The 17,891-nt window shown below is 33.9% G+C and overlaps 1 protein-coding gene across 3 annotated transcripts; it reads right to left on the bottom strand.

The window, feature by feature from the left end:
• Positions 1-5,862: 5,862 nt before the first annotated feature.
• LOC148618020 (homeobox protein PKNOX2-like) lies at positions 5,863-16,144 on the bottom strand. 3 transcript variants are annotated; one of them, XM_088585819.1, is made up of 10 exons: positions 16,073-16,135; positions 14,887-14,988; positions 13,780-13,839; positions 12,944-13,115; positions 12,136-12,495; positions 11,658-11,757; positions 11,003-11,136; positions 10,101-10,177; positions 8,778-8,962; positions 5,863-8,354 (listed from the first exon to the last, which is right to left on the bottom strand). In XM_088585819.1, the coding sequence occupies exons 2-10, from the start codon at positions 14,979-14,981 to the stop codon at positions 8,221-8,223; spliced, it is 1,317 nt and encodes a 438-aa protein (XP_088441945.1). In that variant the 5' UTR covers positions 14,982-14,988; positions 16,073-16,135; the 3' UTR covers positions 5,863-8,220. The 3 variants fall into 3 exon arrangements, with proteins under 3 accessions (XP_088441945.1, XP_088441942.1, XP_088441943.1); XM_088585816.1 differs by having other exon boundaries at positions 8,075-8,354; positions 16,091-16,144; XM_088585817.1 differs by having other exon boundaries at positions 8,075-8,354; positions 16,097-16,132.
• Between the last annotated feature and the right edge of the window lie 1,747 nt (positions 16,145-17,891).

Genomic DNA, 17,891 nt, shown 5'->3' with positions numbered 1-17,891 from the left:
TAAACCTTATCTCGGAATAACCTTATATCTTAAAGTATAGTTGATTTACAAAAGTTGCCACAAAATCGTGGGATATATATATATATATATAACGTCTCAGAATGTGACGACTCTATTTGCTACACTGCTCCATCGGATCAAATTGATACAGGGAAGATATATAAACGTATAGAAAGGTCTGAAAAATTCCCAACGATGTTAGAACTCTCAAATTTGCGATGCAAATTTTTTTGTCGTTCCCTCCGCGGGACTCGAACTCGTACTGCTGTAACATCTGTGGCAACACCGCCTGCACGAAGTCCAGCGCCCTAGACCACTCGGCCAGCTAGGCTATATAAAAATATAAAAATATAAAAAATGACCGAGTGGTCTAGGGCGCTGGACTTCGTGCAGGCGGTGTTGCCATAGATGCCACAGCAGTACGAGTTCGAGTCCCGCGGAGGGAACGACAAAAAATTTGCATCGCAAATTTGAGAGTTCTAACATCGTTGGGAATTTTTCAGATCTTTCTATATATATATATATATATATATATATATATATATAAACTTCTGGTCGTTTTCACAAAAAAAAAAATTTCTTGTACTACCACTAGTTTCTATGTTTTCTGAGAGATCCGACCCATTCTTTAGTCCACTTTCCGTGAAATATAAGACCTACCCATGGCACCAATCTGCCAAACTACAAAATGTCCTTAATCATACATTATACATACATTAGGAAGTTCCAACTATTACCCCATCGATACGTTACAAATAGACGGAAAATTTGTTTGCCATCGATTGATAAGTCATTTTAAGAAAACTTACTCCTTGATTTTGGTTTTCTGCCTCGCTATGCTCATTGCATTTTATGACATCTAAACAATGTCCGACCTAATATTTACGAGGATGGCAGTTTGAAAGACGTTTATCTTGCTTTCTCTTTAAACATTTTTCTTTCTTCTCCTGGCGGCGTTTTATTTTTTCACTGAAGTTCCATTGTCTCTCACTAATGAGATATTCACTTCATTCTAAAAGCCGGCAATCTGATAAAAAAACCCAAAACAAACAAACAAAAAGCAAAGGACAACATAACGAAAATGACAAAAAAAAATCCGAAATCATTTATTCGTGATTATACAACACAACTTCTTGCCCAAGATTGTGCGCACCAGGATGGCGACGTTTTCTGGAAGAAAAGCGAGCCAAATCCTTTAACAGACTCGTAGAAAGTAAGTGCAGCCGCCTTACAACCGGCGTGGTCTGGCAGTAAAAACCTCTTCACACTGTCACACGATTTTTTCATCCTGTTGTAGAATTCGGTGTCACAAGTAGCTTTTGTTTTGCCGTACATTGAACCCTAAAAAAAACGGATAATATTAACCCATTATTCTGAAAATGCTAGAAAATCGTAACTTGATGTAATTTTCACGGAAATTGTGGTATTGTAAGTAAAAAAGACGTTATTTGAAGGCTGTACCGCGTCATGAAGAATTATAATATTTGCAAATGGCACGCTATTTATGTATATTTATTACTGAGGCTCTTTAAACAATTACCAGTAATTCCATCTGACAGGCTCGTCAAGATCGTACTTGAAGTGAATAGAAGTCAATGGAAAATGGAAAACATGTGACGATATATATTAACCTAAATACAAAAATAGTAAATACACTAAAAGTTCTTCAACTAGTGTAAATACAACTTCAAGTAAGTTTTTTTTTTCATTTGATTGCATTGTTATTTGTATACAATGCAGGTTATCCATACTTAACATGGGGACATAACTTTTTGTACCTTCAAACTGGTCTGGAGCTGGCATGTCAGTTAACTGCTAGTAGCTTTAAATAATCCTTAGTTTGTGTATTGTTTTGTGAAATTTATATTCAGTTGTAACAAGGGACTCAGAACTTAAATTTTTTATTGATTTAGGCGTGTTTATTTTCCACAGTGGCCAGATTTTAAAGGGGTGATGTGATCACGCCAAAGCACTTTAAACTCCGCGGCATTTTAATGCCCGTCTAAAGTCAGAATTTCTGGCCTATGTATGTCTTGTTTCGTTTTCATCTTTAGTTTATTTTGATGTTACTTGAGTATATAGGAGTAACTCTTCCACTGTACACGTGTATAATCAGATGCAGCTCGAAGGCCAATAGGTGGCTTTGGGTTGACATTTTCATCCAGGTGCGGGGGCTCTTGTCTCTGGCATATGTATACCTACTCCCGTTCTATTTTATAAATAATGGTGTTTGTCTGATGACGTCATGTCTCAAGGGTGTCTGCTACGTCATAATCTACGATTGTGTCTGCGACGTCATAAGCACTTTACCTCGACATTACCTAGCAATAAGATTGCAGTTCAGCATGTGCACGTGCCAGCTCTGATGACTAAAACGCGTTTACGTACACATTTGTAGGTCATGTCGTGAATTTTGCAGGATGGTTTGAATTGTGTCTACTCACAAAATTGTTGAACATATCGTGATGTCTACTTACACATTTGTAGCACATATCGTGGAGGTTGCAGGATGGTGTAAAGTGTGTCTTGTAGAAGAAAGGAACATGAAGAGGCGTGCTACACCCATTTATGTATGGATTTGATTGACAGGTTTCCGCACAAATGAAAGGAGTTAGAAGCGCCAAAACAGTAATACCAAGTGGGTTCATTTTCTGCAAAAATAATAAAAACAACAAAAATTTATTGAGATAAGTGTCTCACAAGGTACAATGCAAATGTTGCTTAGGCCTTTGAAAGAAACGGTACTTAGAATTTCCATATGAAATTCAGAGTATCTGTTTCTTTCTGGTTGCTGACAGCAGTTATGTATAAAATGTCTTGCTAGAAAAATCTTACCTTCTGTGGGCTGAACTCCACACCAGATATCTGATCTTGTTATAGGTCGTCTGCTCGTGACTTGATAAGGATTTAGTAGCATGAATTAGACATTTTCTGGTGCATACGAGTATTTTTATTTTAATGTTAGGTTTATATCAATTGAGATTGAAGATCAGAATTGATATAGCAGTCGCCAGAGCCTTTAGATTTGTAAAGCCTGATAGCATCTACAATTATCTTACACTATCGCAGGAAAATAGTCCCATTGACATACCCTATTTGGTTCAAATGCAGATAGTTAGATCCACTTCATATGTATTTCTTATATATCATATTTAATTCGATGTTATTTACGGTAATAAACAAACCCAATAAACAACTTTTACTGCGAACTAAATATGCTGATTAATTTAGTTTGTATTTACAACGATTCAATTAAACATCTAACCTCTTATCAGTACTTTATTTCTATGTGTCTACCCGAATAAACCAATCGTTCGCTGTCGATAAATTCACGTTCTCTATACAAATGTTTTATTCTTAGCTAAAGACGCATAACAAACCATTTGATGTTTAGCTAGAAATGAAAACACTGCGAGATTATAAATAGTAATCGATCATAGAAATAAGATATAAAGAGGAATGCCGAGTACCAACTGGAAGAACAGGCCCTGGCGGATCCATATATTTACAAAATCGGGCAGTGGTTCCGACCAAGAAACTTATAAAAAAGAAGGTTCCAGGCAGGGCTACACGCTCGAATTACTTGCCGATCATTTTTGCCAAACTTTCAACCAAAGAGTGGTATAACCCGAAATCATCCTGATGCATCACCCACTGTATTGTGTATTTTTACTACGGCTACTACCTCGTAACATCGGAAGCCCAGAGAAGACAATTAAAAATGAACTTTGCTTAAACGATGGCATGGAAATTTCGAAAACACCGTTCTGGATCAGATATTGTGTCAATCTGTGGTCTGGTGATATTGCTTTTTGTAATATTCATTCTATTTGGCTATTTTGGCTATGTGTTCTTTTTTCTTTAAATTGTTCTTCGTAGTCAGCATGGTTAAATTAAAAATAAATCAAAGAGTTCAATATAATATTAACCATTTACGATAAGTTGTGGTAAGATACGTTTAAATTTGATCTCCGAACTTTCTTGTTATACCCTATTTGTTTCAATTTGACGATTATTTGAGGCATAAGAATTCAAACGATTGATATAAATTGATTCAGTTCATGAGTACTTTGATTCAGAAATAAAATTGTAATCCTATCTATATTCAACGATCTTGGGATTGACTTTAAAACAAGTCGACAACGGAGTATTCGCATAAAGAAAAAAAAACATTTCCTGTCATTTTTCTCCATGTTGTTTCTAGCCATATAAAGAAACGTAGTAGTATGTGAAAAATTTGTTTTTATGGGATGTGTAAAATAAGAGCGTTACTATGGAATGGCACGGAATTCCAAACTACAATTATGTTGAGTAGGTTTATCCACCATTCAATAGTTAAAAAATCTAGTTATTCTGGGCTACGCTACCCGACTTTTAAGGTAATGAGTTAGATCCATTAAATGAGCAAAAATTGCATTTAAAATACTCTTTTAACGATTTTTTTAAATATTTTACTATCCATGGCCATACACTGGTGTGCCCATATAATGCATCTAACTCGTGACCTCAAATTTCTCATGATCAACTACATGTCGATATGATTAACCTTGCAAATTTCAAACGAAATCAATCAGATAAATTTAATAAAATACTTTGCAGTGCGCAGGTTAATACGACCGCTGAGATAGAAGCCTGAACAATTAGGGCAAGTATGGATACACTGTTTAAGCTCGATACACCTGTTGAAAGTTTGATTGAAATTAATTATTTAACAGGTCAAAAATTACCAGAATCGAAGTGGTGTCTTTTTCTTAAATAAGCACAACCCAAAAAATCAAAACCAGACATCTATAAGGGTGATGTGGCTTGCTAAATGTATTAACCGTATTATGAAAATATTTGTTACTGGTCCCTCATTGCCCAAATTTGGTAAACTTTTTAAATGAAAATATGTCAAGTCTAACACTCCTTTAAGTTTCATAACAATCCTGCAAGTCGTAGAGGAGGAGATGCGGACAACTTATCAGACCAAGTTCTGCTGAAAAATGCGCAAGTTCCAAGTCATTTCTACAATTTTAGTCCTAACATAAATTCTTGAAAGTATGCATATATCCATGTGGTTATATTACATCCAACAAAGTCTCACAACAATGCTGCAGAGTATGCATATATCCATGTGGTTATATTACATCCAACAAAGTTTCACAACAATGCTGCAAAGATGCTTAGAAAGTGGTTTGGATGGACAGACCCCAACAAATTTCGTTTGTGAAGGTGTAAATATTTGCCCTTTCTTGTTTTAGCGGATGCTAGTTGGTGCATTGAGTACTTGTGTCCAAACGGTAAATAATTTGCAGAACTTATTTATGGCGCTTTTAGACAGTCTGCTAAAGTATGCCAAAATTAGCACCCCGTGAAATTTACCTGCTATACACTATCTTGGTATTCTTAAGAGGACTGTGGTCTTCTATATTATTTATTCTGCTACTAAGCTTTCTGCTATACAAATATATAAGGTGTCGAATTTCATCCATTGCATAATATTGTCTCCTGGTTATCTTTTCAGTTAAAAGCAACATCAAAAACAGGAAACAAATTTATGGGTTCCCTCGCCCACCACCCTGCTCAAAGGATTGCTGAAAAAATAACTATTTTGGACAAATTTTCAATGTTCTATTTGGACAAATTTTTAATGTTTTATTTGGAAAATGCAGTTGAAAGATACAAACAACACATGAACATTGCCGACAACATCAATATTTTTGTTTGTACTCTTTGCTTCAAAACTGCCAGATTAGCTTGGAATCTGACTGTTCCCGAAGCTCCTAAAATAAATTTGATATTTTCCCGGCAATATACATGTATTGTATATGTATTGACGCCTTACATGTAAGCATAATAATTAAACAGGAAAAGTAAAAGTAAGTTTTTCCAGCTTTATTACATCATAATATAACAAATATTTCTCAACAGATTTCAATAACAATAAAAGATAAAGCTCAACCGGATTTCTTTTAAATATGTGTACATGTAAAAGAAGACCTCAGTACACTATTGTAAAAATCTAATGGGAGTAAAAATAAACATGCATACCTCTACAAATTCCTAAAAATCTTTTCTTTCAGGTATGGAAAAATGGATTGCAGTAATTAAATAAATTTGACTTTCTTTTCACTGGTGACAAACGGAGTGTGGTAATGGCAATTACCACAGTCTTGATTTGGAAGAGGGACATATCCTATCAATTTCTCTGTTAATACATTAATGCAGTTTGCAGTATCCTACATTTTTTTCTCCCATAGATTTCAGACTCATTTGCAAATAATAACAACCATACTTCAGCCAAATTTATGTATCAACAGAGTAATTAATAGGACTATCTGGGATTTCATCCTCCACATTGGGATTTTGGTAACTGTCGATACCACACTCAGTTTGTCACCAGTACTTTTCACATGTAATATTTTGATCAGCATATCAATGTGTAACTGATAAAAAGTTTTATATATATGCTACTAATTCAAACTGATGGAAGAAAATAGAAATATTTGGTTACCTAATAATTATGTAAAAGCAAAACTTGAAAGCAGAGAGCAGAACTAAGGGTTTCAGCAGAAGTATTACATTTTAAAAAAAATATACATCATCAAATACAATTCAATCTTGAGTTCATGGCCAGCAAAACCTCCATTCATAATATTCTTAACATAGAAATATTGACTGAATAAAAATAATACTCTATGAACTCAGTTACATGTTGCTGAAAAAATATCTAATAATCTGTTTAAGGCTGTTTTGCTGAATTGTAACGTATTAGTTTTCTTTTATCTTCTGTTTTCTTGATCTAAATATGCAAGTTTTATAAGCACTGCAAAATTTCCTTTCAGGACTATTTTTTGCAGCCTTATGTCTCACCAGAGACGAAGAGGATTAAGAAGAAATTAATAACTATTTTTCAGCGACGTGCTATGTGTCGTCACGTATGTTGTGCAGCTGCGATACACATTTTTTGAAAAAAAAAAAAATCGGTTAACTATGATGACCGCATTTAAAATTTGTAAAATAATTTTGGGATTTATTCATTCTAATCGGGTAAGTTACTGAATTTAATCATTTTCCATTTTGACTAGAAAATATTGCCACAAATTAGCCATTGTTTCACACGCAGTAAAACAAACAGATGGTTATTTGGGTCGTCAAATATTCCTATGCCGTTGCTTGTATGTCACACGAGGACATAGAAACTAGCAATAATTTTCATTCTCACTCGACTGCCGTGAGATTGAAAATTATCATATAGCAAGATCAAAAGGATTTTAAACAAAATAGTGATAATAAAAACATTCATGTTTAGTTTGTACAATTAAGGAAAAAAATAATAATGGTAGGGGTGGATTCAGGTGGGTGGTGGCGGTCTGTGCCCTAAAATTTGCAAAACATGGGTTGCCAGGGGTAGATTTTGGTGCTTTTAGGTTGAAACTTTAATTTCCTGCTAATTTCACCTAAAAAGATATCCACATTTCATCCACTGTAGAAGAATATTTCAAAATTTTACCTCAACAAATTTTTTGCCTCGCTCCGCTTGGCGAAATTTTTACTGTGCCTTCCCCCCCTCTAAAATCCTGGATCCGCCCCTGAATGGCAAATACTGTAAGCACATGTAGTACAGTTTTACAGACTTTCCACATAGTACATATGGAGTTCAAGCAAATGTGAATAAATAACCTGTTTCAATGCCCAAAACAGTACAATCTGAGGCTGGGAATGTCTCCAAGATTTAACTGTATAAATCAGACACACATAAGAAACAATAGAGTAGGTAAGCTTTTGTTTCAAGGTAATACAATAAAATGCACAAAACTCCCAAAGCATTTAAATCATACAAAAAGAACAATACTTTCAATTGAAATTCGATAGTTTTCCCATCTTAACAAAAGTTTTAATTAGTGAATTAACAGTACTGCCAAATATCTAAGTCAGTGTCAATTCTAATTCATACTGTTTGGGACATGATGAACTAACTCAGTTCCAGCAATTTTAATCATCACTACATAGCAACCAGTAAACAAATATATTCTTTATATCTTTCTTCACATTTGACATTCCTATATAAAATAAATGAAAGTGAGATATGGAGAGTAGGCATTAGTTAACAATGAGCTTCATGCCTTAGTTAGATGGGTTAGCAATCAGCCCAGGTCACCCAGTATGTTTGCAAAAAATATAAATTCTAAACACATAAAATTTTATCACAGTGACAGGGTCAATGCCCCAGCTCTGCTATGAGTCATCATCTTTACTTAGAGTATTACTGTCTGTAGCATCAGTTGTAATCGAAGTTGATTTACTTTCTGACACAGAATCTGCTTTTTCACTGTTGCTGTTGACATCTTTTGGATCTGCCGACTTTTCTTCTGCAGAAGGCAAAAAAGAATTATCATGTACGAGTATTAACTCATTAAAACTGAAATAGGACACACACTAAGGAAAGAAATGCTTTATCCATTAATGAAATTTCTTTTAATTATCTAAATGTAATGAAACTATAAAATACTTTGAAGAAGGTTATTTCAGCAAGTATTAAATATAATTAACTATCCACTATCATTTTCCAATGAATAATTGAATAACATTTTCCTCTGGGTTTTCTTCCAACTACATCAGGATATAATTGAGTAGGAAGAAAGAGAACATTTTCTACAACTGAAAAAAAAAAATATCATAAATAAAATTTCAAAATGTAAACAAAAACAGTTAACATAATACTTGACAAAGGAAAACAAATATACACATGTGTGTACTTTGATTTATTATACATGGTAATAAATAATTTATACCTCCAGAGCTAATTGGTGCCATGGACATTAATGCTGGAGAAAACTGTGGTTGGTAATTGGCCAAACTTTCAGGCCAGAATCGTTGTAATGGTCTGTTTTGTGGTTTAGATTTCTTTTGTTTGACTTGGTCAGGGTTACTGGCTTCTAACATTGGTTGCAATATTCTCCTTCTAGCATTGATAAACCTGAAACAAAAGTCATGTATAATGAAAGAATAACTTATTCCAATTCTACCTGTTTTTGTAAACATAATACGTATACATTTGTTATAGATGCAGATTTCCATCTACCAATCTAGAAACATTTTATATGAAATACATGGTTTTTTTTTGGATTAAGTGTCAGTCTGCAAAAATTGGACAGTGGGTGAAACATGTTATGAAAGAACCCACCACTTTGATAGTGTAATTTATCTATTTCATACCATAAGAATCATTGGAAACTGACAATATTTTTAATACCAATATAGTAAATTGAGTAAAAGTTTATTGAAATGCCCTGCAAAATGAAAATTTCAAGGGCAGATAACTGTCAAAAACCTCCATCTAGAACTCTAACAAATAGGCTTCTGGAACAGGGTTATGTTGCTACAAGATTGAAGACATCACTACAGAAGTTTTATGGTGGTCATCATGAACTCATGGATCATTATGATGTATCCATCAGCATCATGAAAACTGATTTATTCAACGGGTCATAGTTTACCTTTCCCCGTTTGTCTACCCCGGACTTGACATGAGCAACTTGGCGGGTGTTTCTAGAAAAGCAGAGGACGCTTACCCTACCGGTGCACCTGGTCCATGCTCCCAGTTTTTAGTGAAGTCCGAGTTGCTCATTTACTTTTGTTACTTTGTATGTATGATTTTAGTTACTTTATGTTCTTTGTTGTATGTGTCTGTTTTCCATGTCTGGTCTTTGTCCCTGGATTACATTCTTTTGATTGCCACTGTAGCCTTGGTTCCCTTGATTACTCTTTAACATAGTCTTTTAAATTTCCAAACTTATCCAGTGAAGTGGTCATTTCATATTGAGAAGACTTCCTTGAATGAAAGATTATTGCCAGATTGGTGGGTTTCAGATTTCTCCCATTTTGCCTGATCCTTACAAAAACTTATCACTACATATTTTACCGGAACCAATATGAACTAAAAAATTAGATAGTTCCTAGAAATGACGATCACTGTTCATATTCTTTGTTTCACAACAACCTGTGTATACAGACATGAATTTCTTGTCCATTGTTTGTTTTAAATCAGGATTAATTTATGGTTTAGACTTGTTTTTTTCTATCTGATTGTGATAAATGACTCAGTAATATTGTACCAATTATTGACTTGTAATAAGGTAAGGTTGGTCTGCATGGCTATCTGTCTCTTCTCATCCTCAGTAGGATACGGATGCTGAAAAGGAATTAAGTAATTATTTAGTCCAGACCAGTCTAGGGATCATATGTACAATATAACACAAGATATTGTCTCAAAAGATTATGATTATATTTTAACAAGGGACTCAGACCTTTTTGAACTGATATTTAAGTATGTTTAATTGTGCAATATTTTTTCCACAAGTTTTAAAAGGGGGACGATTGTGATCCTGCCAAAGTACTTTACTCCCCCCCCCCCTTAACTTTTTTTGCACCTGTTCCAAGTCAGGAATTTCTGGCCTCTGTATGTCTTGTTTTGTTTCCAATTTCACAGTATATAGAGGCAATTACTTCGCTGTACCTGTATATAATGTTGTTTTGGGGCCAGCTGCAGCCTGCCCAGTGGTGTGAGGGTTTCTTTGTTGTTAATTGAAGACCCACAGGTGGCCTAAAGGTGCCATTTTGCATCCTGGTGGGGTTGTTTCTCTATAACATATTCACCATATAGTGATTTCTATGTAAAATTAGCCTGTATATGAGGACCACCTGTGTTATGTGACCAGGATATTGCTCTGCCTAGGGGGACCTCTTTTATGTGACCAGGATATTGTTCTCCCTATGGAGACATGTTTGACTGTATCTTGTTTTGTTTCTAACAAGAGGGTACCCATATAAAATTAGGCTTATCATTGAGGCTGAAAACTCAGCACCAAATATGAAGAAAATATGCCATTCTGAGTAATATTTAAAATGATGTAAACCTTAAATCATCACTTTTTTTGTTTGCTGTACTGTTTTTCTATTGAAGTTACATGGTGTTATTCATTTTTCATATTATATTTCTCTGTCATACATAACTCACAACAATGTGTTGAAATAACCATGACTTCATAACTTGTGTCGCTGACTTGGGTAAAACACCTCTTTTACTTTTCCTTTTATCACTGTTATCTTCTTCATCTGAACTAAGGTTGCCACTTAAAGCTGTTAATGATCCTTCAAAGATACCAGTACATAATAACATACATTTTAAAAAGAACCACACACACACACATCGATTGTACAACTTAGAAATTACACTGCTGATGGACTATTAATGTGTAGTAACCAACAAAAAATTGGGCATCTAATGAAACCCTGCCATTGTGTTATCTAGACTCCTAATACCCCCCCCAAAAAACCTAACAACTTTCATAATTCTTTAATATTCAAAAATCAATATTTTCTACTCCATAAAAAATTGGAGGTTAAAACAATATATAATGATGGTAACTTTTGTGTAAATACTTGGATCAAACTAGAAATCGAACTTGATCTGTATTTTATGATACTCAATAACCATACAAAGTTTGAAAAAGATTTGTCAATATCTTCTAAAGTAATCATCTGGAAAATGGACTGACAGACATGCAACATTTCAAAGGGTATCACATAATAATATTGAAGCATTCATACTCATAAAAGATCACTGACTTAATGTATGTGTGAAACACTAACATTTTGTTGTTTTGCCTTACCTGTATTAGAGGGAGGTGGTGCTGTGTTAACACCTATCTGAGATATTGGTGTACTGCCATGAATCTGGACAGCTGGGTTAGACATTGGTGTAGCTTGAAACTGGAAAGATAGACCAATTTTTTAGGGAAACTGGCCCACTCATATTTATTTTCGACATGTTATGTGTGTTTAACTACCAATCCAATCCAATCAAATGAAATAACATGCTTCTGCTCCTTCATTCAAACATTAATCTTTCCTATTTTTTAGCTGAATTAAATAGCACTTGGATACTTTTGCATTATCATTATAACAATATCGTATACACTGATCTGTTATCATAACACATTCACTGTTACAACTATCAAAATGTTTCAATGATGGTCAAAACTCTGTTCTTGCAGTGAACCATTGTACATAAGGTGTCAATATTAAGGATTAATTCACTACAAATGGACTTTAAATAGCTTAAAAATTTTGCTAGAAAGTCCAACAAACCTGAATAGGCTGAGCCACTAGTCCTTGTGGTGTGTGTACCATCTGATAAATGGTGCCACCTGACATAATCTGTCCTGGTCCAAGCTGTGGCATACCAGAAGAGGCAGGTGTTACGGTCTGTCCCATCATCATATTGCTGGCAGACGATGTCATAGGAGCTATGGGTACATTTTTTGTTGAGGATGGTGGGGGTGAACCTACATCTGAGTCTTCAAAATCAGATTCTACTTTTAACAATTGCTCACTCTGAAGTTTTCCTCTTAAACAGTTAATGTAGCGATTGCAAAAGTCTTTGCATAAATCATTGACTTTCTCAAGTTCCAGAAGGTGTATTCGTAAAACCTGTATGGCTTTAACCATCTAAAAAATATACAGGGAAAGCATTCTCATTAGTGAAAGCAATAAACATATTCCCTAGTAATTAATCCTTTTAAATAACATAAATCTACATAATATTTTGCATTAGTGTTTTTTAAACTTTTCAAAGTTTCTGATGCATGTCAAGATAACCTTGACAAGTACTAAATTTTTATTTTCATTAAGCAACACTTAACTTCCTTATCTGTTGTATATCATACTAGAAATTTACAATTAAATGTTTTCTTTAATGTTTTGAGCATTACTTTCCCCCCTTAAGCCCCCACTTCTAAAACTGGAGGCTCCAAGGAGCCTAATTTACTTATCTTGAAACCAAATATCCTTGCATTGGCTGATTGAACCACAAAAGTTAATTTTTTGATGGGCACAAGGTGATAACAAACTTCCATTACTCTTCGAGTCAGGTGAGTTAAAAAGAGGACTAACTTACTAAATTGTCAAGTTCAGGATCTTCACTGAAGAAAGGTTTGTTGTCTTTCTCCTGTCTCTGTACAAAGGACTGTATATCCACATCAAAGCTATCAGAACTAGGACAATCAGCTGATTGGGAGGCTTGCTCACACTTTTCAAACAGTAATACTAGAAGCGGAAATAATGGATGACTGAAACAGAGAAACAAATAATTCAATTACCTGGTTTCTGTTTAGTCCTTTGGTGTGTTACTGTTGGTTTAAAAGTTTCTAACACTATAATACATCTATATTTTGTTTATCTGAACATCTACATGCATTTGTGACCACAAAGGCAAGGATCAAGACAGCTAGTAATTGAATAAAATAGTTACCATGAACAATTAAAGCATTTCTAGGGTTTAAGGGGGTATCAATTATTACTGCTTTGTTTATCTCTGTTGCCACTATTTATTCTGACTAATTTTTCGTCCACTCTATCATAGTTATATCTCTTCAGCAAATACAAATTGGTTGGCATAAATAGAAATTCAGAAAATACTTGGCATCATATCCATTCTCAATTATTGACAGTTTAAATTCTTCACTTTTTCTCCCTCTAAAAATTTCAGCTTAGTTTTTCTTTCCATTTAATGTTGAAACAGTTATCTTCCTTTTATGGTTTTTACATGTATGATCACACAGGAAAATAAACGAGACAACAATACTGACATTTGTATATCTGAAAATTATTAACCACATTTGTACTTCTTCTCCATGCTGAACCAGTCAATGCCCCTATCCCTTAGCTCTCCTATATAGAACACCCATATCTGGTATGGAAGGAGATCATTTTTACATCAGTGACATTTTGTACCTGTAAATTGCCTTCTTTTCATCTTCAGTGTCACCACCTTTACTTGCCTCAGGACTGGCTCTACAACAACAGTCACACATACCAGTAATAAAACAGTTCTATGTCACCTTATTAAATTTTGCATTAGCATTAGAAGGTAGCCATGTAACCAGATGAGCTAGAATGTGGCTAATTAAATATTGAGCACGGCCTATTCAAATACCTAAGACATTAGCCACAGTATTTGTCTATGTCTTTATTTCTATAACAGTTTGCCTAATGCAAATTTTCTACTAACACTAACACATAAATGTCTATGTCACCTTATTAAATGAGGTTAGTTAATACATGTATTAAGATCACTCTCCAACAAAAATACAGTCATATTTTGATTTCAGATACCGAATTATTCTCAAAAAATGGTTTATATGCTACATGTAAAATTCTGTACTGTACACAGTATTTCTTTTCATTATCTGCTTGTCACATAGTATTTGTACAATTGTCCATGAATTTCAATCAATTTCATGGGAAGTAAACAATTACTGTATACACATGTAAATGAAAAGAAATTGAAATCTAATTTATGATTATACAATGCTGTTAAAACATTCTTTCATACATTAGGAGGTATTTCATGCATTTTAGGATAAGAACATTTGATCAAACAGATCAACCAAGTGAGTCAAATTTTTAATGTTATTACTAACAGAAGTAATAGTGTTACCACACTCTTTATTCTACCTCCAACAATCCAGTCACTCTTTATTCTACCTCCAACAATCCAGTCATTTCTCTTTCTCATCCATACTATGTAGTTACAGAAGATGCAGAAATCTTTTTTTTTTGTCTTTGGTATGACCTAGCTAGGGTTCAAACCAAAAACCCTCCCCTTACCTAAGAGACAATCACAGGCAGTCAAATCAGAATCAGATCTATTTATATGATCTTGTTTGAAACTCATCCAGTTAAAAATGACAGGAGCTAAACAATGGTAAGAACGTCCATCTACAAACTGTGAGACATTTTATAACATGTACACAAGAAGAACCTGTATATGTACATATGAAAACTCTCAGTTAGTTGAATATGACCTTCTTTCACATGAAACATATATGTAATACTTACCCATCAGATTCTTGTATTCCTGAGGTTGTCACTATGGTAGCCAGCAAATTCACACCAGTGTACTGGGAAATGTCTGGCTGGAGAACAGACATCATTTAAAACCTAATAACATAAGTTGAAGCTAATATTAGTACAGAAGAATGTTCAGTTCCTTCTATGGAAAAAGAAGGAAATAGTTGACCATTTATGCCTCTCAAATTTGACCTAAAAGTAGGTATCGAAGGGCAATCATACACATTATACTTTTCGAAGAAAAAAATTGAAAGAAAATCACTGAAGCATGATGATGCATCATTGGTCAGTCAGCACACTCTCCTGTAATTCAATTCCTGTATTGGACCCTGATTGTTAAAATAATTCAATATATATTTTTTTTAAAACTTACTTGAAGGAGTCAACTGCAAAAAGATGTAATTGTTTATACACACACAAAAATCATGTTTGTACTACAATAAATTAACTTCACAGATATGCAGGTATTTGTTATTTTTTTATCTAATCTAACCTGAAATCCCTAGCTGTTGACCACAAACTAACATTTATGTCTTCACCTTTCTAATTCATGTTTAATTCAAGTAAAAAAATGTTTCAAATGTAAAATAGTATGACTGTATATGACAGATAAATCAATAATTAAAAATCAAACAGAATCTCCATTTATTTTCTATTGAAAAGTATTTTTTTCAAGTTAAAGTCTCAAAGGTTATTGTAATCAAAACACACAAGAAATGTGCATTGCAGCGTTCATTTACCACATTTGTTTAGTCTATAATGAACATAGGTATGACATACTCCCGTCATCAGCTGTTCTGATTTCCTTTGATCTTTTGAAAAGGTGATCGAATTTTTCTCTCGCTTAAATGACCCTTTGAAATAATTTCAAAATGCAGAACATTAAGGCACAAAAAATGTCAAAATATTAATTTCACGACAATGTTTTAAACTAAGTATATATTTTTTTTAAATTCCAAAATTTACAATGTTATTTAATGACAATTAAAGTTCAACAATGTTGCTGCTAAACAGACAATTTCATACAACTGATAAAATGTTAGCGGAACAATGTTTACAATGTAGGTCATGAAAATACAGTCAAAAGAAAATGACAATCGTCAAAGATATGAAAATAAATTGGAAAAGATGCCGGTAAAGATACATAAATCAGATCGAAGCATGCCAATCTTACGTGTAATTGACAGTTTACCCTCACTTCTAGACGTTGTCACTCTTCGTCAAAATGGCGGGCATCAATTTGCCGACACTGCCCACTTGATCACGTGACAACAACGTGAGCTTCAGTTTTTACAATTAATACAATGAAATTAAATTGAAATTACAATGTTTATTTAGTAACTGGTGATTGTTCAATTAATTACATTGTTTTCCGATTAGCATAGACATTGTCAACGACGAGTAGCTCTAATCAAAGTTTGATTTATGTTGATTGGTACAACCCATTGGGTACCCTCTTATCAAACGCTCTCCTTGAATGACACGTTGTGATTGACAATGACAGGCGATTAGAAAATTAGTTATCGAGAGAGAAATTTGTGGGAGCGTATAAACATACAGGCGCTCCAAACATTATGTGTATTGCCTTCAGAGCAACATTATCATGGATTAAAATATTTTGGGCAAGAACGTCCTAAAGAGGAATAAATTATGGTTATTGATCGCTGGCCGTGACCCTTTGTTGATCGATTGACACTTTCTCGGTTTGAGTTTAGGGGTACAAAATTGGGTGTTGAATTTTGTGTATTGTCTCCCAATTTGAAAATACTAGTCGAAATAGATATAAGATGGAAATAATGTAACATAACTGAAATATATAAGAATCCCCTGAATACAATTTCTGTCTGTTATACCCAGTATTTTTATATAACTTGAAAGGGGGGCCAGGGAGTGTAATATAAAGTTCCGGGGGAGGGAGTTCGAAAGCCGACTGAAGTGTAAAAAATTAATACCTACATTTTTTTTTCAAATGACAACTGAAGGAGAATACATTGCATACTTGTAGCTCATTTTTCAAACAATATTATATCATCTAGGTACTTGATGACAGGACGAGTTTCTCGGCCCTCCCCCTTAAAAAAAATAAAATCGGAATTTTTTGGTTTCTACTGATTTCGGTTATTATGGTTTTAATTTCTTTTGCAATGACATACATTTACTATACATAAATATATAACCGAAATTAGTAGAAATTTTTAAAAATCAGATTTAAAAAAAGGGGGAGAGCCAAGAAACTTGATCGTGTTCCAATTACCTATGCCATAGACCTAGCTATAACTAATGTGTATTCCCCTTGGATCAGTATACTTTGACATTTGTATTCATGTGTTGAAGCACAGTGTTTAAATTTACTCCAGGACCTGGTTTCATAAAAACAATCTCACATTGAGATTTTCCTCTACTCAAATTTCAACCAATCAGATCACCTGAAATTAGAGGTTTGAGGAATCTCTAAGGATTTTAGGAAGTTCTCATCATGAGATTTTTGCATGAAACCCAGGCCATACAGGTATATAACAAGTGGATCGACAGTCTACATCTGTGATATGTCATTTTTTTTTTACTTTTAGCAAAAAAGCACCAACTAATACAAAGAATAGAATAATTACCAGAATAAAATGGATATGTTTTCCTAAACAAATGATGGTTTTAATTGTTTCATATGTAAGGGGGTATCTACAATATTTTTTTCTAACTTAAACAGACACTGATTAGTCTGAAAAAGGGGAGGGTCTATAATTGGTAATTTTTTGCCCAATTAATGCAAGGCAAAAAAAAAAATTTCAAACATAAAAGAAGGGGGAGGGGTGATTCCTATACCAATGGATTCATCAGTGCAATGAAAAATACTGTAAATTGAAAAACAAATGTAAAATCTCGGATAGGATTGTAATTGCAAGATTTAGACATTCAATTTATAGCATAGAATGTTACTTGAGCAGTAGTTAACTAAATGAGTCCTCTAAATATTGATTTTTGTTTTCATTAAAATC

Source organism: Perna viridis, chromosome 5, assembly GCF_037379345.1.
Source record: "Perna viridis isolate PV_CMFRI_1.1 ecotype Kerala chromosome 5, ASM3737934v1, whole genome shotgun sequence".
NCBI lineage: Eukaryota > Metazoa > Mollusca > Bivalvia > Mytilida > Mytilidae > Perna > Perna viridis.
The sequence above is the reverse complement of the archived record's forward strand: the minus strand, read 5'-3'. Positions and strand labels throughout refer to the sequence as shown.